This window comes from Heteronotia binoei, chromosome 11 (genome assembly GCF_032191835.1).
Source record: "Heteronotia binoei isolate CCM8104 ecotype False Entrance Well chromosome 11, APGP_CSIRO_Hbin_v1, whole genome shotgun sequence".
Taxonomy (NCBI): Eukaryota; Metazoa; Chordata; class Lepidosauria; order Squamata; family Gekkonidae; genus Heteronotia; species Heteronotia binoei.
In genome coordinates, this window is record NC_083233.1 from 22,852,625 (window position 1) to 22,875,422 (window position 22,798).

A 22,798-nucleotide genomic window follows, 5' to 3' on the forward strand; every position below is an offset into this window, starting at 1 on the left:
TAGGAAAGGCGGACGTTGTCCAAAGAGAGAAAACAGACTACAGCCAGCCTGAATGCAGACTGAATTGGGCGTAGCATGTGGGGAAGCCTGGGTAGGGGCGTTAGTTCCCTCAGCTGTCCCTCAGTTAGTGCAGGGGTGGCCAACGGTAGCTCTCCAGATGTTTGCCTACAACTCCCATCAGCTGCAGCCAGCATGGCCAATGGTTGGGGCTGATGGGAGTTGTAGGCAGAAAACATCTGGAGAGCTACCGTTGGCCACCCCTGTGTTAGAGGAAAGCCAAAGATTCTCACAAACAGGTAACTGAGTCAGACTGTAGCAGCAAAGTGGAACCCTGCTGGACTCCTTTTAAACTCTGGGCACTAGAAAACAGACTGGGAAACGGATTGAAGTTTTGTCCAGGAATAGGATTGGGGTGGGAGTTGGGAACCTTAGTAGCCCTGTGCCTGTTGTAAATACACACACCCCAGCCCCACTATTGTGCCCATCTTCTGATCTCTGTGGTTCAGGCTGCTTGATCCTGGTGATAGCAGCAAACTGAGCCCAAGACAATTTTGACCAGTGGTGGCCAAACTTGCTCGGGAGCCACTTGTGGCTCTTTCACACATTTTGTGTGGCTCTTGAAGCTCCCACTGTTCTGTTGGGCTGCTTAGAGAAGACATTTCTACAATCACTTCTACAAGTCAAGCTAGCCAGAGTCTTGGTTTTAACTTTAAAGTTAAAAGTAAGTGTTACACAACTTTAAAAGCAGAGTCCCATAAGAACAAGTCAGTCTCATCACGTGACTCTGGAAGAAATTGACTTGTTCTTCGGGTGGTGATATTGACTTGTTCTTTATGGGACTCTGTGCTTTTAAAATTTTGTAACTGTTACAATGATTCATTGATGTTTGTGCACTCATAACATATTTCTAAACATTTCTACTTTAATGAAAGTGCAAATTGTCTTGGGTGCAGTTGTTTTGTTTGCTGCTTTCTACTGTACCGCCACTTATTTTCCCTGATCCTGGTGAGTACTGTTGCAACAAAACTAACAGTCTTAGAATAAGCTTTCGCTGTCCCCTACCCATCATATGCAGGAAGATATATTGGGGGGACCCAAAGGCATGAGGATTATATTCTTTAAAGCTAAATATTTGCACAGTGCGATTTTACAGAAATTCGTGTATATAAGCAGGGCTCTTTTTGAGCAGGAACGCAGTTCTGGCTGGCTTGGCATCAGAGGGTGTGCTTTTTCTACAAAATGAGTTGTGCTTTTTCTACAAAAAGCCCTGTGTGAAACAATGGTGATGTCAGGGGTGTGGCCTAATATGCAAATGAGTTTCTGCTGGGCTTTTTTTGCATAAAAAGCCCTGTATATAAGTATAACATTTTACATCTGTTACGGAACACCACTGCTTTTGAAGAAATGCTGGATTATACGTTTTCTGGTGTTTTGTTTTTTAAACTTAAACCAGCTCAAGCTGGACAAAGGTCCCTATTGCACTCGATCGGTTTCCCTTTTCAAATGAGCGCGGCAAAGAAAAGACAACTGCCGCCGTATACGCCAAGCGACAGAGCCGCACCGCAGAACCGCCGCCGTCGAAAAAAACCGGAAGTGCCGGCTCCTTCTATGACACTCTATCCCTCTCTTTTCCGGTCTCGGTGGCTCTTTCCCCTCCCATTCCTTTAACTCCCGCGCGGTGCTTGTCGGGACGGGAAAGAGGCGGAGAGCGCCTTTCCGGTACGAGCGAGCTGGCGGGAGGGCGCGTGTGAGGCAGCGCGTGGCGGAGGCAAGATGGCGGACGGGCCAGGTGGGTTTCCCTCTTCCCGCGCGTGTGCGAGCTGGCCCTCTCTCTCTTTCTCGCTCGCTCTGAGGGGAGCTGGCTGCAGCCACTCGCTGCTCGGAGACGGAGTGCCGCCCTCTTTTCCCTTTCGGCGGCCTCTTTCTTTCCCGCGCGTCTCGTTTCCAAAGAGAGGGACGGAGGCCTTTATCGATTAGTGCATAAATAGGAAAAGCAGCCCGGGGGAAGGGGGTCAGACCTTGCGTGAGGCTGGGACTCAGATCTGCAGGGATTTCGTTTTTAGGCTGCGACGGCTTTAGGAGTTATTTCCCAGCGGGTTGGGGGGAGGATTGCCCTTTCGAAGGCAACCAGGGCAGGATTAACAAGTAGGCACTGGCCTATGGGCCCCCACACCTTTAGGGGCCCTGGACTAGCTCCCCACCCCCTATTTTCCCCCCGCTTGCAGCCCTCCCAGCCTGCACTTGCAGCCAGCAACTGAGCTGCTCTTTGCCCAGCTTGCCTGGTGCGGCTGCTGCTGGCTTCATTGCCAAGTTTGTCTCTCTATGCCTCTCCCTCATGGTTTTGTCACGGGCTTTTGGGAAAGTGCCTGTAGGCTGCAGTGGGGGCTACAGGTGGTGGGGCAGGCACTCCGACTCTGAGATAATTTGCAAGGGGGCCTCTGAGATTTTGACTGCCTAGGGGCCTCCATAGGGTTTAATCCGGCACTGGAGGCAACCCGTTTATCTGAGTTTGAAAAAGGAGCGTTTAGGGGACAGATTCCCTTTCTGGAAGACCTTTGAGTATTCCAGAGAAGGAACCAAGGATTGAGTACTCAGAGGAGCCTGGGAGGACGAGATGGAGATCCCAGAGAATGTTTTCTGCTTAGGGATAGACTTTATTTTACAGTCAAAATCGCTCCTTGGCTGTGGAAAGCTTTTTATATGTGGTTACGTTTAAAGGTTTGTCATTTAACGTGCAGAGAATGAAAAGGAAAAAAATGTGTTTTATTTATTCAAATAACCATTGCTGTCTACTATAAGGTTGTATGCTTATGATGTGGGATCTGCATGTGAAAGTTCTGCATGAATACCTGGTGTAACCAGCTGTGGTAACTTTTGTCCTGGTGCTTGCTTAGCAGAGCTTCTCTCCACGTGGTCTCAGCCGCACGTGGGCTGCTTGCTGCTTTTGCTTTCTGCAGGGCTTGGTCTGCTATTGCTTCACTGCAAGCGCCCTGTAGCAAAAGCTTTCACCTTGGATTCCGCCCCACCCCCCTTCACTGCTTTGATATGTGATCAGTTTGGCTATCTTGAATAGGAGATGGGTGCTTGCACTTGGGAGAGAAGAGTAAAGGCAGGAGTGACTGAATGGATGAGGATCGCTCCTTGCTTGTGAAAACTGTGCAGCTAGAATGAGTTCTTCAAAGTAGGCCGCTTGGGCATCTGTTAGGGATGTTACAGTCATGTTTTTATTTATTCAAGTAACCATTGCTGTCTGCTATAAGGGTCTATACTTACGATGTGGTATCTGCCTGTGAAAGTTCTGCATGAATATCTGGTGTAACCAGCTGTGGTAACTTTTGTATTGGTGCTTGCTTACCAGAGCTTCTCTCCACATGGTCTCAGCTGCACGTGGGCTGCTTGCTGCTTTTGCTTTCTGCAGGTCCTGGCCTGCTTTTGCTTCACTGCAAGTGCCTTGTAGCAAAAGCTTTCACCTTGGATTCCCCCGCCCCCTTTCACTGCTTTGAAATGTGGTCAGTTTGGCTATCTGGATTAGAAGAACAGATGATGGGTGCTTGCACTTGGAGAGAAGAGTAGAGCCAGGAGTGACTAAATGGGTGAGGGTTGCTTGTGAAAACTGCAGATAGAATGAATTCTTTAAAGTGGGCTACTTTGGCATCTGTTAGGGATGTTACAGTCAGTCACGTCTATATTTGGTGTGGTAGGTCCTGGCTGTTTTCACTATTGCCGTAAAACTTCTGATTCTTGCTGGCTACCTTTTCCAAGTTAGATGGAGCAGAATATATTCCAGCTCTTATTTCTACACAATTTCTAACAATAAATTTACTGCAAAGATTTCTGACTGCAAATCTATCTTTATCTAGGCTCTCTTTCTAAGAAACACAAGAAGAAAAAAGAAAGGAAGTCTTTGCCAGATGAAGATGTTGCTGTGAGTTTATGTGCTTATTTAAACCTACTCAGTTTACAAATAAATGTTTCTTTACCTGTATATGGTGGCCAATAAAGATGTAATTTAGCTAGTTAATTGTATTCTTTCTGAGCTAATGCTACTTCAGTTCTGCAAAGTTCAGATATGACCATTGGTAGTATATTGTTATTAGTAATCAGTATCTCAAGAACCTTGTCAGCCTGTGGGCCACAATCAGAGACCATGGTATGTGCTAACTGTGATTTGCTATGGTGTCTGTATAGCCTTGATTCTTCCTTCAGGAGCCCTTGTTCCATAGGAACAGGAAAGCAGTGCAGACAGGCAGCTCTAAACTGGCTTGCTTTTAATCATTGGAAGCGCAAAATTGTGTTTGGCAGAATGTTTGAACCACTATTGTGCTCCTCTGTTTCCCTTGATAATATGCCCCATATTCCCTTGTGTTTTCGAGCATGGTAAAGAAACTTGAAAATTGAAGCCCTTAATGTTTCCTGTTTGTCAGGGGATTTTGAGCATGCTGTAGCTTCTGAGTTTCCTGACAAATTAAGTCTACAACCCCAAAACACATTTCACTTAAAAGCCATTTTGCTTAATAAGATTTTCTTCTAAATGACTGCACAGTACAAAAAGGACATCTTGCTTGCAGTGTTCCCTCTAAGTTGTAGAGTCTTTTGAGAAAAAATTCTACTTTGTGAGCTACTGGCATTAAAGTTCTGAGCTACTGCATAAATTACTGTGCCCTGGGGTCATCCTTATTGAGATAAGACCAAAATGTGTGAGCTGGAGGCTAAAAATCTGTGAGCTAGCTCATGCTAACTCACCTTAGAGGGAACACTGCTTGCTTGGAATTGTGGTCCTCTGTACGTAATGGTAATGCACTACTGAGGAATTTTTAAATCACTGAGTAGTGCTTCAGCCCTTTCAGAGGCAAATCATGAAGAAATATTGTTTGTAAGAGAAGCACCTGCCATTCTTCATAGACAAATCCCAGCTATTAATCTACATTCTCATTTTATCCCAGGATATACAACACTCAGAAGAATTCCTTATCAAACCTGAATCCCGAGTGCCTCAGCTGGACACGTCACAATGGCCTTTGCTTCTCAAGGTAAAGAGTGTACAAAATAGACTGTTCATTTATGGAACTTAATGCTGACTGTTTTATGGGAAAAGGAAGCAGATCCTTCAGTTACAAGTTCAGAGTCAAGTTTTTAAAACTTGATTCTGCTAGCGAAGAAAAATTGTGACTCTTGATGGAGAGCCAAGTCTTGTAGCTTATTGCAGACTTCCTCATCATTCATGAAATATCAAATTTTCATTAAGTAAAAACTAAACCTTCTTGCTGGCAGACAGAAATTGAAATATGTTTGATTGTAGAGAGGAGTAGAAAGGGGAGGTTTCAGCGTTTTGTTCTGTCTTCTACAAAAGGCTACATAGCAGTGTATAACTGCTTTTTGTCTGCTTTGGGTTTTATAGAACTTCGACAAGCTGAATGTGAGGACGGCACACTACACACCCCTTCCTTCTGGTTGTAATCCTTTAAAAAGAGATATTGCTGAGTATGTAAGGTAAGGTCCCAAGAACGTTCAGTATACTCTCCACTCCATGTTTTGTCTGGTTGGAAAACTGGGCTAAAACAAATAAATTGAATTTTAATGGGGATAAATGTAAAATTATTTGTTTTGGTAGGAAAAATCAAATGCATCATTATAGGATGGGGGAGACTTGTCTTGGCAGTAGTATGTGCAAAAAGGATCTAGGGATCTTAGAGGACCATACACTGAACATGAGTCAGCAGTGTGATATGGTAGCTAAAATAGCTAATGCAATTTGGGGCTATATCAACAGAACTATAGCGTCCAGATCATGCAAAGTGATGATATCACTTTGCTCTGCTCTGGTTAGACCTCACCTCTAGAGTATTGTGCTCAGTTTGGGGCACCACAGTTTAAGGATATAGATAAGCTGGAATGTGTCCAGAGAAAGACAGTGATGATAGTGAGGAGTTTGGAGATGAAGTCCTCTGAGGAAAGGGTGAAGGAGCTGAGTATGTTTAGCTTGGAGAAGAAAGGGCTGAGAGGTGATATGATTGCAATCTTCATGTGCATGAAGGTCTCTCATATCGAGGATGGTGCAGAGGTGTGTTCTGCTGCCCCAGAAGGTTGGACAGAACCAACAGGTTGAAAGTAAAAGTTTTCTGGCTAAATATTAGGAAGAACTTGCCGACAGAATGGTTCCTCTGTAGAACAGGCTTCCTCAGGAGGTGATGGGCTTTCCTTCTTTGGAGGTTTTTAAACAGAGGCTAGATGGTCATCTGAGAGCAATGCAGATTCTGTGAACTTAGGCAGATCATGGGAAGGAGGGCAGGAAGGGTTACATCAGTGCTTAGATCTCGTGGCTCTTTCTTACATGTCCAGGGAAATGCTGATTGTTTCTTTGGGTGTTATGTAGCAATTTTTCTCCGGGCCAGTTTGGCCAGGGATCCTGAAGGGGGTTTTTTTGCCATCTTTTGGGCATGAAACATGGGTCACTAGGTGTGTGTGGGAGGATATATTTGTAAATTTCCTGCATTGTTAAGGGGGTTGGACTAGATGACCCTTCCGACTGTATGATTCCTGCACTCTTTCTGGTTCCTCCCAACTCTGATTGCTACACTACTATGCATGTTTACTCCAGTCTCCATAAATGCAGGACATAGCGTATTTTCTATCAGGATACCAGGCTTGGGGATTCTGGGGGAAAGGACTTAGGCCACACCCCTCTTATGTCGCTAATCCTCCAAGAGCTTACAGGGCTCTTATTTACAGGGCCTATTTTAAACTCGGGGAGGATTGGCTGCATCAGACATGTGTGGCCTAATTTGCAAAGGAGTTCCTGATACAAAAAAAAAGCCCTGAGCACAGAAGTGAGTAGTGACTTATGAAAGCTCGTATCCCACTACAGATTTCATTAGTCTTTGAGGTGCTGCTAGATTATTGACAGCACACCATGTCTTCGTTTTAGCTTCTGCAGCAACCTATGTTTTTGGCCTCTGGGGACAGATAGTTATCACTTCATGCTGATTGCAGAACATTCCAGATGCACAACAGAACAGAGCTCATTAGCAGCTTTAACGTGTTTATCAGTCAGTGTTTTTCTTTTAAAGGATTGTTTCTGTTTGGTAAATCATTGGAAGGAAAACATTTATTTGTTGTTCAGAAAGGGTGGATGCTCTATTCTAAAATAACAGGCTGGCTGATCTGCCAGAAGTCAAGCATTGAACCCTTTGTGCAAAACTAAGTGCCACAAATCTGCCTGAAATCCTTGATTTGCTGGTATTACAAACTTAAGACTGTAATATATATTTACAGATCCCAGTTTGGTACCATTTACGATGATTTTTGTCCTAGGACGGGCTTCATCAATCTGGATAAACCCTCCAACCCTTCTTCCCATGAGGTGGTGGCCTGGATCCGCCGCATCCTCCGAGTAGAGAAGACAGGACATAGCGGTACCCTGGACCCCAAAGTGACAGGCTGTCTGATTGTGTGCATCGAGCGAGCAACGCGCTTGGTGAAATCCCAGCAAGGCGCAGGTATGCCAACTGCTTTTATTTCTTTTCAAAGGAAGGATGTGTACCATGAGGCATTGAAACAGGGTGACGACCCGCACAATGGTGGAACAGTAAAATCCTAGTGGCCTGTCCTGACTACTCTTTTGTCATCTTCCAGGCAAAGAGTATGTGGGAATCGTCCGGCTGCACAATGCAATTGAGAGTGAGGTTCAGCTTTCAAGGGTAAGTCTCTGCAAGGCAGAGAATTGAGCTTCCTTTGCCCGCTCACTGGCATAAGTGTAGGCATGAACTCAAACTGTGGCTGATGACCAAAAGGCATCCTAAATTTATTTGAGGTGGCCGTTGGTGTAGGTGTCGATCAGTTTATGTCGGGTGGCCAACGGTAGCTCTCCAGATATTTTTTTTTTTGCCTACAACTCCCATCAGCCCCAGCCATTGGCCATGCTGGCTGGGGCTGATGGGAGTTATAGGCAAAAAAAAACCATCTGGAGAGCTACCCTTGGCTACCCCTGGTTTATGTGAAAGGATTAGAGATGTACCTGCATGTCTTGGGAGGACTGTCATGTAAAGTTAATAAAATTATCCTAGGTGCTGCATGTACTAACATTTCAAGCTTCAGAAATCAGAATGCCCGGAACTTGATGCAGCCGAGCACCTTAATATGCCTGTAATTTTGCTTCCTGGTGAGGTAGTAAGAAGGGCTAGCAGAGAATCCAGAATTCCTTGTGAGAACTGGGAACTTGGGTGTAGTTTTAAAAAAAATTACTCTGAGAAGTAAAACTCAGTGTCAGGTATGTTTAGTTTAGTTTATTACAGTCTCAAGACCAGAATGCAGTGTAAGCATAATATAAAAAGTAAAACCAGACATAGTATACAAAAATAACGATCTAAATTTAGGAACTTTTAAAATATAAATCCCACGGTCTAAGAATTAATGCACAAAACTCAGCAACTAAATGTGTACTCTCTGAATTCTTATCTGATAAGAGCCAATGAAGCCTTGCTTTGTTCGTGTTAATCAACTAATGGAGTAGTAATTCTAAAACGAGCCTCCCTATAGTATGGGCAACTGAAAAACATATGTTCTACAGATTCAACCTCGTTTAAAGGGCATGAGCAAAGCCTTTCAGAGTAGGTGATTTTATTGTACCTGCCTTGCATAACTGCAGCATCAGGTATGGAAACTCTGGCCTGGATGGCTTAGGCCGGTCCAGTCCCATCAGATCTTGGAAGCTAAGTAGGATCGACCCTGGCTAATACTTGGATGGGAGACCACTAAGGCAATTCAGGGTTGCTATGCAGGGGTGAGCAAGCCACCTCTGTTTTGCTTGCCTTGGAAGCCGTGTGGGGTCACCGTGTCATCTCCTACTGGACAGCTCTTCCACCATCCATGCTTGTGCCAGGTATATCCGGAATCTAGGCTTCGTGGCCTGTAGTGAATAAGCTTTCATTAGGAAAAGAAAAGATATTTGGATTAAACTCTAGTTTCATATTGGTATTGTGTGAATCACAATTACAACCTTTTGCTTTGCGATTGTCCTTTGCTGTGGAAGTGCCCTGAGTCTGGGTTCTTGGAGGACATTGTTGGAGACTGCAAAGACAGGGAAAACCTTTCTGGGCCTGCACCATATGCAAAACAATGTTCCCTCTAAGCTGAGTTAGTGTGATGTGAGCTAGCTCGCAATTTTTTAGTCTCCGGCTCACACATTTTTGTCTCAGCTCAGGAAAAATGGCCCTACAGCAAACTAATTTATGCAGTAGCTCGCCACTTTAATGCCAGTAGCTCACAAGACTTAGAGGGAACATTGATGCAGAGTGATGGTGCTGTTTATCCATTCACTGAGGCCACCATTCTGTCCTGTCAACAGCATCCAGATTCTTTTTCTAAACTCCCTGTGCTGTTGTAGCCTCCAGCCACCTTCCAGCATTCTGCTGTCGGTTATGGGTGTTGCTGCTTGTAGAGAGAAGGAAGAAAGCAGAGCTGAGGACCGTTTTCTTGGGCTTCTGCCTCATCCTGGATGAACAATGCATTCTGACTGCTGGCGGAACCTATGAAACTTGTCCCTACTAATGCCCAAAGGCCTCATTTGTAACCCCAGAGGCTCTCAAGGAGTCACAGCAGATGGTGCAGTGGCCTCTGAGAGCAAGAAAACTGGTTAAACAGCGTAGAAGAGACAAGGCTGCCTGCATAATAACATGGTTCTTATGCTGGTATTTGTAAAACTGGGTTTGCTTAATTGGATCTGTGTACAGGGTTTCAGGCAGCCATGGGAGTGAGCTTGTCTTTTTGATAGCTCAAAGGGAAGCACTTTCCTGTCTGGAAAATAGATTAGTTTGTGAGCTTGGGTGTTAGCTGGCACTGTTAAAAATGAGTTTGTTGTGTTTTGGGGGACTGTATAGCATGGCAGTTGCTGATTGGTCTGTTTCCATGTTCAGGCAATAGAAACACTGACAGGGGCCCTCTTCCAGCGGCCCCCCCTCATCGCTGCAGTGAAGAGGCAGCTGAGAGTCCGAACCATCTATGAGAGTAAATTGATAGAATATGATCCTGAAAGAAGATTGGGTAAGGAGAATGACCAACTCGCTGGTTTGAAGTGAGGATGGGGGAGATGGACAATTAGTTCCTTTGACTGCTGGTAGGCAGGCATGTATCTAAGTCAAAGCTTTTCAAAAACATACTTCAAAATCACATCTTGAGTGACCTTGTAGAGCTTGGTAAATGACTCTTCCCATTTGAGACTGAGCAGGAGACTCTCCCTGGATTTAAGCTTGAAACCTGAAAGTCTCGCCCTGGGTTCTTTACACTTAATTAGGCTTCCAGATCTGCTTAAACAAGCTCCTGCTTTTTGTTAACTTGTTTTAGCATTTCCCCCCGAGCCAAATGATGTAAAATAGATAACATTAGCACACTGTGCAAAGATGACTCACATCTATCACCCAATGCTGATGGCTCTTGTAGGCGCATCATACTGGGAAATATGAGGTGTTTGCGAAAAACAACAAAACTCTTTTTAACTTGGCCATTTGTTTTTCCTTCATACCCTGTTGTTAGGTATCTTCTGGGTGAGCTGTGAAGCTGGCACTTACATTCGAACACTGTGTGTCCACCTGGGCTTATTGCTGGGTGTTGGAGGACAGATGCAGGAGCTTCGGCGAGTCCGTTCTGGGGTCCTGGGAGAAAAGGTGAGTTGTAGAAGGGGCTGGAGTGTCTTTGAAGCCCAAGGTTGTCTCCATCCAAAGTGTTGAGTTCAGTCCAGGGCTATGTCCCCTGGTCTGGTAATTAAACTTTGGGACAGCATGTAGTTGGGAAATGAGGAAGGTGGGGAGTGCCCATTCTTGCCAGCTTCCTCCTCTTACCCACACAGTTGCCTGACAGCCCATTGAGCTCAATTGCATGGGCTCTTTAGCTATATTGGTTTGATAATTAGAGGCAGGGCTTTTTTTGTAGGAAGAAGAAGAATTGCAGCTTTATACCCCGCCCTTCTCTCTGAATCAGAGACTCAAAGCGGTTTACAATCTCCTATATCCTCTCCCCCCCCCCACAACAGACACCCTGTGAGGTGGGGGGGGGACCGAGAGGGCTCTCACAGCAGCTGCCTTTTCAAGGACAAATCCTGCGATAGCTATGGCTAACCCAAGGCCATTCCAGCAGCTGTAAGTGAAAGAGTGGGGAATCAAACCTGGTTCTCCCAAAAAAGAGTCCACGCACTTAACCACTACACCAAACTGGCTCTCTGGAAAAGCCCAGCAGGAGCTCATTTGCATATTAGGCCACATCCCCTGACACCACCATTGTATTGCACAGGGCTTTTTGTGTAGGAAAAGCCCAGCAGGAATTCGTTTGCATTTTAGGCCACACCCTCTTTTCCAACCAGAACTATGTTCCTGCTCAAAAAAAGCCCTGGTTACAGGTGAAAGAAACCCAGGTGTCAGCAGACCCCCCACTGAAGCTCTGTGGCTCGCAGTAGAGAGTGGTTTACTTACCGCCATGCCTCTGCTCTGCTTGCGCCACTTACCTCTTTGGCATGGAGGATTGAAATTCTGAAGCCTTCAGCAGTTTTGTGGGCAGGAGAAGAGATGACTGCCATTGATGCTCACCATGCATGAACTGGTGACCCTTTTCATGTAAAGATTTACTTCCCTTGCTGTTTTGGGGGAGCTATGAGAAGATACCATAGATGAGAGACCCCCGACCTTGTTGAACGTGTGGGCACATTTTGAGTTTTTTTTAGAGCAGGTAGTAGGCATAATGAAATGGCTGCCATGAGGTGAGTATGGCCAATCGCAAAATGGCTACCATGGGAGAGGCGCTGTGTCCAATCTCAAAATTGTTAGGAGGCTGGAATGTTAGGAGAATGTTAGGAGGCTGGAAGGGCACGAACTGAGCCACAAAGCAAAATTTATCAAGAATTTTGTCCTGTTTGTGGTTTGCAAACAAAACATCCGTTACGTCTCTGTTGTCATGAATGTCCGCTAACTTTTTTTGGTGGTACGTTGGTGAAGCAGCAAGCAGAGATTTCAGTGGATTTGGAGTCCCTTTAAACCCCTGCTTTCTGTTCCCCACTGCTCAGCTGTTTTTCAGGCTATCTTCTGCAGTCCCTTTAGACAGGCACATTTAAAGAGGGAGCTCAATACAATTGAGCCTGTGGGGAGAAGCCTCCCAACCAGCTTCAGGTTCTCCTGTGCAGCCCTGTTTAAAGGGACTGCACAAGGTAGCCCAATACAGCTGAGCCCATGGAAGAAGACTTCCCACCAGCTCTCTTATGCAGCCCCTTTTGAAGCCCCTTCTCTCTGCAGTCTCCCTTCTGGCCCAGCTTTGGGCTGTTTTGTGCAGCCCCAAACACCTGACTGATGGGGAGACTTCGCCCCCCTGGCTCAACTGACTTGTGGGGTGTCTTGTAATCCTCGAGGTAAAGGTTAAAGTTTAAGTGGACTGGACAAGGCAGCCCTTAACAGCTGAGCAGGCGGGGTACAACTGTTCCCTGTCGCTCATGGTTTGGTTTGTGGTTCGGCCTTGAACAGAACAGCATTTCCTGGTTTACGCCCATTTGTAGGTAGGGGGCACCAACCCAAGCACCTTCCTACTACGCAAGCAACTGTTTCTGAACAGGGGCTGTCTCCAAATACAAAGGCAGTGCCTCCAAGCTCTTCTGGAGCACCTCCTGTTCTGGTGAGGTGAAAGAAAGGCAGGATGGGATCTTCATTTTAATGAGATGCTTTGAAGAACCCACAAGCGGACGTCAAGAAACACAGTGGCAGGGGCCGCAGCATCCAACGGCTACCGTTCACTAGTACAGATCATACGATTGGTCAGAATTGGAGACTGGAATGGCAGTAGTTGGAATGGCAGTAGTTGGCTTGTAATAGCAACATGAATCTTAGTTCATTGCAACTGTGTATCCTGTGCACACCGGCTTAATGTGTGTGTTCATATTTGCCCCTGCCCGAGTTCCTAGCCTGTTTTATAGTGATGTGCTAAATGTACAAACCCCGTCCCCTCCATACTTCCATTGGGTCTCTCAGAAGCTCTAATGCCTGTTTGCTTCTAGGACCATTTGGTGACCATGCATGATGTGCTGGATGCTCAGTGGCAGTATGACAACAACAAAGACGAAACGTACCTCAGGAGGGTGATCTTCCCCTTGGAGAAGCTGCTGATATCCCACAAGCGGCTGGTTATGAAGGACAGTGCAGTGAGTGCCCAGAACTTCCTATTTGGTGGCATCTCAGTGTCTTGCTTGGCTTATCTTGTTTCATTAAGGAAATTGACTGGAGGTGCTTTCAGGCTGAGAAGTCACAAGCTCAGACTTCAGATATTGTGTCTGCCTTTCATATAACGGGTTTGGTATTGTTTGCTAGATTGTTTGCCATTCTTTTATGGAATGGAGGGGAAAGAGTGCTGAGAGTGACGTGTTGGAAGCTGCAAATTAGCTACTTTGCAGAAATAAATTGTGACAAGGGTACAAGAGTGAAGCATTGGTTATGATTCTCTTCTGCAAGCATCTTGGTTGGAGTGTGCAATTCTTGGCTTCTGTCGTACATATTGGCATGAGCAAGATCCAAGTCCAGCAATAGCACCATAAACAAGGTTTTCAGAGTATAAGCTGGGAATCTCTGACGAAGGGAACTTGAACTCTCAGAAACATATACCCCGAAAATCTAGTTGGTCTCTTAAGGTGTTGCTTGGCTTCTGTCTAGATCTGCTGCAGACCAACATGGCTATCCATAGAAAACAAAGGGCGTGTTAATTGAAAACAGTGGAAATAGAGGATATTACATTGAAATCTGATTAAGTCTGCTGGAGTTGAAAACAGTGGAATCTCCTCTGCCCTTCCAATTCAGGTGAACGCTATTTGCTACGGCGCCAAGATCATGCTCCCTGGCCTGTTGCGATATGAAGATGGCATTGAGGTCAACCAGGAGATCGTTGTCATCACCACAAAAGGAGAGGCCATCTGCACAGGTGGGATGCCAACCTCAAGTCTCCTTTTCGTCTTAGTGTTTTAGCTGGAGCTCTGATTGGAATTGCACTTCTCAGAAGAGTGCCCTTTGAAACAACTCCACACAGATCATTCATTGCTTCCACTAGCCCAGATTGGTGTTCCATCTGGAGCTTCTAGACAGAAAGGTCTTTCCCAGCCCTGCCACATTAGATCTTCAAGCTATTGATTCCAGAGATTGAACCTGGGGCTGTGCAAATGCTTTACCAGTGAGCTGATAGGCCTGTCCTATACTGACTTTGTTGTAATTGCTTGCATGAGGGGGTTGCCTTGAACCACTAGTGTGCTGTGTTCTTTAGCTGTTTGAAGAAAGTGCCTTAACACTCAAGAACGTCCTTTCCCTACTTAAAATGCTTTCCTATCAATGTCCTCTTCCCTTTTCACTTTCTACCTGTGTAAAGTGTGTGCAGAACTGGAAAGGGCAGCAGTTTCCATGAGAAATGTGAGGTGTTTCAACAATCGGGTTCTGACGGTATGGCTGACTAGCACTGATTGCACTTGAGTGACCTCTAGTGGCAGACCAAGCACATCGTGTTCGTCTATCGCTGTTACTCATGGCTTATCGTTGCATGACCCTTTAGAGTGGGGAAAGTGACCAGCGTGTTTGATGAATAATAATGGTGTGGAAGCACGTCCTGACAGGACTGCAGCCTATCCCTGATGAGCCACTGCAGAAAGCCAGCTACTTTTTTACCAAGTAAATTTACCTTCTCAGGGGCATGCATGAAAGCTTTTAATGGGGGAAGGGCAATGGACTGAGGGTGTAGAGAGGAATCTGATTCCTCTGCCTCGGTGAGTGTGCTTCATCCTGGCCCACCTGCCCAGGGGAGTGTGTGAAGTGATGATGAAGTTTATCCATTCTCTGAGTGTTGCTGCTCTGCCCTTCCTGCCACATCCAGATGCCTGTTCTAGGGTCTTGATGCTCTGTGGCCTCCTGGCTCCTCCTAGCCTTGCAGTGTTCTGCTGGGGGCTGGGAGGGGCATTAAGCTCGCTGCTGGCAGGGCCTGGGCAGAACTAGCAGGGCCAGAGCCCTCCTTCCAGGGGGGGTCTGACTCAGCCAAGAAGAATGAAACTGTCTGATCACATGCTGCTCTGAAGGGCCTTTCTCTGATGACAAGCAAATAAGGTGGCTGGGTGACATTTGCTCCCGTTCTGCTTTTTTTTTTTGGTGTGTGTGCAGGGAGTCCTCTTTATTTGCATGATCCATGGAAATGTGTTCAGGGATATGCTTTCTACACCTAGTCCATTTCTACACCTTGCTTTTCTCCCCTATGGAAACTTCCTGCCCAAACAGCACTCTTATATTTTCAACTTTGTTTCCTGTCTTCCAGATGGCAGAAACTAATACATACCTGGTGTCTGGTTATTGGTTTTGGTTTTGGATATTGTAATTATTACTCCTGACACTCCATATTGTCTTGTTTTACTATAGAAACTAATTAAAAAAAGGTAAAGGTAGTCCCCTGTGCAAGCACCAGTTGTTTCCGACTCTGGGGTGACATTGCTTTCACTACGTTTTCACGGCAGACTTTTTATGGGGTGGTTTGCCATTGCCTTCCCCAGTCATCTACACTTTCCCCCCAGCAAGCCGGGTATTCCTTTTATCGACCTCGCAAGGATGGAAAGCTGAGTCAACCTGGAGCTGGCTATCTGAACCAGCTTTTGCTGGGATCGAACTCAGGTCGTGAGCAGAGGGCTCCAACTGCAGTATTGCAGCTTTACCACTCTGCACCACAGGGCTCCCATTATAGAAACTAATACATGCCTACAAAGATAGCACAGGATGCAAGAGTTTGCAGCTCACTGCCCTAGTATAGAGTGTATTAATAACTTCAGCCATTTGTAATTGAGATTTCATAACTATGCCAAAAATGTGCAATTTTATATATTAACTTTTATAGCTGTTTCATCTTCTTAAAGCCAGTAAGTAACTCGACGTTTCCAAGAAATGCAGGATTTTTTTTTCTTTTGTGGCTTCTAAACTCTGAGAAATTGAAGTCTCCAGCTGGTATTTGCATGACCTGTTGTAACACAGAGGTAAAAGAGTCCATGGGCCTGCTCTTACATCAGTTTACTGGAGGATTAACCAAATTTTGTCAGGCATTGAAATCACTGCTTGCATGGACATGGCCCGAGTTTTGCTCGTGCTGCTTTCAGACGTTGAGTTTGTCTTCTTCCGGCAGCCGTTGCCCTCATGACTACCGCGGTGATCTCCACTTGTGACCACGGTCTTGTGGCGAAGATCAAACGTGTGATCATGGAAAGGGACACCTATCCTCGGAAGTGGGGGCTTGGCCCAAAGGTAGGTCTTGGGGATGGAATGGGTCAACTTGCTTGCCCTTGGGACAGCAGATTCTAGAGAAGAGGACTTTGGCTCATTTGCTGAGGCGGGTGATGTCGAACGATCCAGATTTCAGGAGCATAATCAGTCATCCAGCTTCTCCAGTGTTTTTGCTTCCTTAAAAGTGTTGCTTGGCCTGCTGGCTGATCATTGTTGTGCCAAATGCCATATGTCTGGCTCCAGTCCTTATTTGCACTTTTGGCTTTTCTTTTTCTTTAAAATCAAGACCAAAGTCTTGGCTACCTCATTAGCTATAAACTAGTTGGTGTTCTGACTGTAGCTTTTGCTTGTGGACCTTCTCTGTGTGTCGAGCCACATGATGTCACTGTAGATTCTTTGAGCACTCTGCAGAGATGACACACATCTACCACCCAAGACTGATGGCTCTAGTACAGACAGAGCAGGTAGGATTTGGCAGCCAGATTCAGTTTCCTGGGGCAGGCTGAGATAAATTTCTGGGCGAGATAAGGTGGGTGGTCCTTTTCTAAGAGGATTTCGATTCTCTATTGGTGACTGAAGAGATAGAGGCAACATTCAGGGCTGCTCTTCCAGGCAATGCTAGAGCAGCTGAAACTTGTGGGGAGAGAAACATGACAAAATATGCTGCCTGTCACAAAGCAATCAAATTGAGGACTTCATTCATAATCCACCTGGGCAATAAGCAATGTTCCCTCTAAGCTACGGAGTCTTGTGAGCAAAAATTCTTCTTTGTGAGCTACTGGCATTCCAGTTATTAGTTACAGCCAGGGCTTTTTTTGTAGAAAAAGCCCAACATGAACTCATTTGCGTATTAGGCCACACACCCTGATGTCATCATTGTTCCACACGGGACCTTTTTGTAGAAAAAGCCCAGCAGGGAATCATTTGCATATGAGGCCACACCCCCTGATACCAAGCCAGCCAGAACTGCATTCCTGCTCAAAAAAAGCCCTGGTTACAGCATAAATGAGTGTGCTCTGGGGCCACCCTTCCTGAGCAAAGACAAAAATGTGCGAGCCGGAGGCTAAAAATCTGTGAGCGAGCTCACACTAACTTGGCTTAGAGGGAACACTGGTAGTAAGATCTGGCAGAACAGTCTGCCAGTTTTATGGCAGGCATCCTCTGGGTACAGCAGTCCATCATCATGAGCTGGTGGAGTTGAGCCCCTCTGCTTGCTCTCTCTTCAGGCATCTCAGAAAAAGATGATGATCAAGCAAGGCCTGCTGGACACACACGGCAAGCCGAACGACAAAACTCCACAATCCTGGAAGAAGGACTATGTCGACTACAGTAGGTAATGTCTGCTGTTTCTTGCTGTCTCCTGTCGCCTTCAGTTCCCCATGAAATTTTTGGCCTCTGAAGCCTGTTGCGTTAGTGAGGGCACCGGCTGCGCATAGAGGGGAGAGCGAGGGCTGCTTATTCTGAGTGAGCTGAGCAGGCAGTTATCCCTTTTTAGCCTCCTTTCAATGGCTCTAGAGGGAGTCAGCCTGCTAAATGAAACTGGGGAAAGCTGCTTCCCGCCCCACTGTAGTTGGGTGTGGCTATCAGCTTTCCGTACATCGGACTGCAGGGGGGAGGGTTCCCCCCCCTCCAAATAGAAGTGAAGAGTTGAATGGAAATGAATAGCTGCATGCAGGATTAGCAGCTGAAAGACACTAGCTGGATTCTCTTTTCTTCCCAGGGATGCCGCAAAGGAGGAAGTAAAACAAGACGTCCAAGCACAGCCAGAGAGGGCACCAAAGGTTTGTTGGTTTGAGCATTTTGGCATCTTGTTCCTTTTTGCATGGGACTGTTTGGACACTAACTGTCGGTATTGCTGAGTTTGTGGAGTAGAGATGAAAGAAGAAGACGACTGCAGATTTATACCCTACTCTTCTCTCTGAATCAGAGACTCAGCAGTTTACAATTTCCTATATCCTCTCCCTCCACAACAGGCACCCTGTGAGGTGGGTGGGACTGAGAGGGCTCTCAGAGCAGCTGCCCTTTCAAGGACATCTCCTGTGATAGCTATGGCTAACCCAAGGCCATTCCAGCAGCTGCAAGTGGAGGAGCGGGGAATCAAACCAAGTTCTCCCATATAAGAGTCCACACACTTCACCACTACACCAAACTGGCTCTTGTATATGTCTTGCAAGTTGATATGCCAGGTGGGATCGTGTCTTGAAAAGTATGATCTGACTATGGTAATCTGTTCTCCAGTTGTTTCCAGATCTGTGCTGCAGAGAGCAGATTGCTTCCCACAAGGCTAAGCTTTGCACTGGCTTCTGCTGCCCAGTTAAAACCAGACTACAGGAGAAGCAAGCCCAGACAGGATTTCCTGTGCCACAGAGCATTGTGATGAGTGCTCCGCACAACGCAGCATCTCCTAGGGCTGGCTGGACTGCAGGAGAAGCAAGTCTGGCCAGGATCAACTGCGCCAGTGGGAAGCAGATTGTTCTTCACCAGCTCAGCTTTGCACTGTCTTCTCTTGCAGCCCGGTTTTAACTGGGCTACAGGAAAAGCCAAGCCAGCCCCAGGGTCAGGGTGGCTTTTAAAAAAACTGGTATTTTTCTTCTCAGGTCTATTGGGCCTGAAAAAATGAGGGCTATCTGAAAAATCTAAGCTTTTTTGGAAATCTGGGAAATGTTCTGGATCCAGTAGACCTGAATTGAAAAATACCAGTTTAAAAAATATTGCTCACCTCTACGATCAGATCTCTCAGAGTCCAGTATGCCAGTTAAGATCCTTCTCTCAAGCCCTATTCTCCATGACCTGACTGCAGAGGTGATGCAAATGGAAAACACACAGGGCTTTCTTGGTGGTGGCACCTTGACTTTAGAATGCCCTCCCTCTCAAGGATCTCTCAGCTACCTCCTTTACTATCCTTCAACTGCTTGGCCAAAGCATTGCTTTTTTACCCAGGCCTTTAACTGTGGGATTCCATCCTTTAAAGCTGTTTTTATGGTCTTCTTCCAGCTTGAGGACTCTCCCATCACTATCATTTTAGGCTGCTGAATGTTTATGCTGACTTGTTTTGAGAATTCTGGCCTTACCTTTCTGATTGTATGGTATTTTATTTTGCTTTGTGAGCTGCCTTGAGGAATACTCCAGAGAGAAGGCATATTCATTTTCTTAATAAGTGTGTGTGGGGGGGTGTTTGTCTGCTAATTAATGACTTTGGATTAGTTGTTTCCCTAAAGAACTTCCAAGAGCCTGTTAGTATCTCAGGGGGAAAAACACCACTCTTTGTGAGTGTCTGTCTTGTCATTGGCAATATTTTGGTCAGTGGTAAGTCATTGGGTGTGTTTAGAGCCAGTGTTACTAGATGTTATTAGCAAGTGCTTATGCGCAGCCTCTTCTCTCCAAGGTGGAAGAGTACACAAGAGATTGTCTCAGGCTAGCCCCTCCAGCTGTCACAGACAACTCTGCTGTTAAGGAAAAAAGAAACACATGTTGCTTGAGCAACCTAATGATATTATTAAACCTCCACCTTAAAGGAGTACACGTCTCAAATGTCATTTTGCTGTTAACTGATCCCTACAATATGACCTTTGAAACCCTTCTGCTGTCAGGTCATAGTCTTACATTCTTGGAAGCAGAGCAAATGTCATATGCTGGAGATGCTTTGCACAAGATGCAAGTTCCTTTGTGTTTCTGTAGCTGTAATAGAGGCAGGCGAGATGATCCGAACTAAGGAGTACAAGCAGTGCTCCTCTAGAACTGCCTACAAAGCATCATCCGTCCTCACCAGTGTCTGATCTGTTGTTGTTTTTTTCATAGAGAAAGAGGGAGACGGAGAGTGACGGGGAACCTAGAGAGGAAGCCTCTTCTCCCCCAGCATCTCCAGAGCCACAGGGAGAGATCAAGAAGAAGAAGAAGAAAAAGAAAGAGAAGAAGATGGTGGAATCTGCCGAGAGTAGCAGTGAAGTGACTGAAATGGTATGACTGTTTCTTACACAATCAATTGAAGGAATCTCTTGATGGCCTGCAGTTACATGCAGGAGAAGTCCCCAGTTCAAGGCCACTAAGGGCTTCTTCGTTCAGGCCTGTGTACATGGTTCACCTGTTTTCACTACATCAGGACTGAACAAGGAAATCACTCAGAGACTCCAAGCTATCAGACGTAGCTCTCTGCCTCTCCTTCATGATTTGCTGCTTTACTTTAAAGCTGTTGCAGCAGCTTCTTTCCTCTTACTTTTCCATGAGCAAGAGGCCCACGCATGCAGGATCCAAACTGTGATCATACCCACTAAATAATGCACTTTCAGTGCAATCAGCACTGGGGTGCTGGTGCTCCAGACAAGGCACTGCCACTTCACACACCTTTCCTCCCCAGCAGTGTGGCTCCTGCTCAGAGCATGCACCGGCCACCTACACTCTGTCTCCTAGCTTCCAGATGAGCAGCGGCGTACTCTAAGCTGCATCGTCAGGCTCACCTGTTTTTCTTGCTGCAGAGGCGAGGGTGGGCAGGAGGGCGCTTCCCAGTGCCCGCCTCCCTGGGCTGTGGCCCAGCCAGCCACCTTGTGCTGCCTAATGGACACACCGGCCCTGAATCCAATTTCCAACTGGATTTTGCCAGTTCAGACGGTAAAATGCAGTTGGAAATTGCATTATTTAGTGTAATTGTTGCTAGTCTTTCTGTGGACAAGAAAGTGTGTTAATGTGTCTTTCTGCCTGCATCAATGCTGCTGTTTGCCTCTTCCAAGAACAGAGGCAACTCTCTTCCCACCCAAGCACTGCAGCCCAGCTCTAAGATCTGGTAATTTTTGTACAAGCCACCAATTTGTGATTAGCTCCATCCATGGAGTGATCATTTTCTGAATGGCAGCTCCCAAAACTCTTGAATACAAAGTAGATTCCAGAAACATAGACTGCCTTTCTCTGCTGTACTTTAGAAATGGTTTCTGAATGTGTTGACTGGGTCTAATGGGAAGGCATTGAAGTGACATGACTATTCTGCCTATGGTGACCTGCTCACACGTGCAAGCCATCCTTTTCTGATTGGCATCAAGTGAAGACCAATCCTGTGTCTGCGGGGAGGGACTTCTTTCTAGACAGAATGGAAAGCATGCTTTTAAGCGTTCCTCATTATTTGTAGTTGCAAGGAGCTGGCAGAGCTGTTGGCCAGTAGTCTTGAACATGCCCTGTAATTGCCCTTCTCCAGGTCAGCGACACAAGTGCAAAGAAGAAGAAGAAGAAAAAGAAAAAGAAACAAGAAGAAATGGAGGAGAGTTCAGAGTAACCAGCTACAGCAGGCAGTCTGGATCATGCTGGGAAGGAGGAGTCCGAAAAGGAAGCTGCAGACTGGATCAGCTTGCAGAGACTTGGCTGCCCAAACGTATCATGTACTTGGCAAATCGCCTCCGTCCTGTTGTAAGGATAGTTGGAGGAACTGGGCAGCAAAGCTACCCGGTGGACTGCGTTGTTTCCTGAGGAGGAATGGCTATGAGCTTGGGAGGCTCCTGTACGTGGGGAGGTGGAACAAAAGGAAACTCAACAGCACCTGTAGAGTGTCCCTGCTCTCTCCTCCCCTCCCTGCATTTTCTTCTCTAATACCTGCTGAATGGCCTCGGTGGCTTCGCCTGTTAGTGGGGGCAAAGAGGAAGGAGGGGCTGTTGGATGTACAAATGATCAGAGCTCCCATTATTTTTGATGCTTTCCCGTTGATCTCCTTTTGCTTGCCTTGACTCTCTAATGAACAGAGTCCAAACATTTCCCTCAGGGTACCTCCCTCCCCTTTGATTGTTTTTAAAGCAAATGACTCCTTTTGTTAGAAAGAACATAAGCTTTGGTCATGCTATAGCTGTGGTCTTGTTTCCCTTATCTATTGTTTGCAAACTCCCCTTTTCTTTGGACCCAGGTATCTTTTATCATTTTTATTTGTCTGGTATCCTCCTGTTCTTATTGGGGCCAGCTGGAAAGGGAATCTGAAGCTATGATGGAAAAAGTTTGCTCATCAGCCAGTTCCGATTCTAGAACAGAAGCAGGAAAATACTTGAGGTCTCTTGCTGGCTAAAAGGGGTGGGGGGTGGGATGCAAACTGCTTCCCCTTTGCCTGTCTTCTGAGCACTGCTGTCCCTGTCTGGGGCTAGGGTAATTGGGCTCCTCTGCTTTCCTCCCTCCATTGCTAGACAGAGTACCAAAGTTTGGTTTTAAAAGGAGGCACTGTTTTTTTATATTAAAAATACAAACTTCTATTTCTGCTGCTGTTTTGCCTATCTTGCTGCTCACAGTCTGTAGCCAAGGCTGTTTCCCAAAGTGGGATTTCTAACTACGGAATACCCTGTAAGGTTTCCACCCGAGTGTATTTATAGAAGTTGGGGGGAGGGACCCAATAAATGTGATGCTGCCTGAGGAGCTGCTGGGGGCAGGGACACTTCCTGCCTTATAGGCAGACCTTGAATTCAGCAGGAGCTCACAGGAGCACAGCTCCTGAAAACCTTTCTGAGGGTTCCCCCTCCTTCCCACCTTGCCCAATGAATAGTAGGTGCAGCTGCTTAACAATCCCTAGATGAACACCTATT

At 46.1% G+C, this 22,798-nt stretch overlaps 1 protein-coding gene and 4 non-coding genes across 5 annotated transcripts; all 5 read left to right on the top strand.

Moving 5' to 3' along the window:
- Positions 1-1,648: 1,648 nt before the first annotated feature.
- On the top strand, positions 1,649-22,471 carry DKC1 (dyskerin pseudouridine synthase 1). Its single transcript, XM_060249736.1, has 15 exons — positions 1,649-1,789; positions 3,861-3,925; positions 4,944-5,030; positions 5,399-5,490; positions 7,312-7,496; positions 7,633-7,697; positions 9,912-10,038; positions 10,528-10,658; positions 13,025-13,168; positions 13,818-13,938; positions 16,159-16,277; positions 17,483-17,589; positions 17,977-18,037; positions 20,055-20,213; positions 21,439-22,471. The coding sequence occupies exons 1-15, from the start codon at positions 1,774-1,776 to the stop codon at positions 21,514-21,516; spliced, it is 1,557 nt and encodes a 518-aa protein (XP_060105719.1). The 5' UTR covers positions 1,649-1,773; the 3' UTR covers positions 21,517-22,471.
- Positions 10,352-10,427, top strand: LOC132579785 (small nucleolar RNA SNORD83). Its single transcript, XR_009556003.1, has one exon. It is a non-coding gene; the product is annotated as a small nucleolar RNA SNORD83 (small nucleolar RNA).
- LOC132579792 (small nucleolar RNA SNORA36 family) lies at positions 10,708-10,840 on the top strand. The gene has a single exon (XR_009556009.1). It is a non-coding gene; the product is annotated as a small nucleolar RNA SNORA36 family (small nucleolar RNA).
- Positions 14,809-15,059, top strand: LOC132579795 (small nucleolar RNA SNORD17). The gene has a single exon (XR_009556012.1). It is a non-coding gene; the product is annotated as a small nucleolar RNA SNORD17 (small nucleolar RNA).
- On the top strand, positions 16,628-16,702 carry LOC132579786 (small nucleolar RNA SNORD83). Its single transcript, XR_009556004.1, has one exon. It is a non-coding gene; the product is annotated as a small nucleolar RNA SNORD83 (small nucleolar RNA).
- Positions 22,472-22,798: the final 327 nt, after the last annotated feature.

Excerpts from the sequence above, each read along its gene's own strand:
- DKC1 (XM_060249736.1), top strand. Across the intron at positions 5,031-5,398 it reads AATGGCCTTTGCTTCTCAAG|AACTTCGACAAGCTGAATGT; the intron begins GTAAAGAGTGTA and ends TGGGTTTTATAG. Across the intron at positions 20,214-21,438 it reads GCAGTGAAGTGACTGAAATG|GTCAGCGACACAAGTGCAAA; the intron begins GTATGACTGTTT and ends GCCCTTCTCCAG.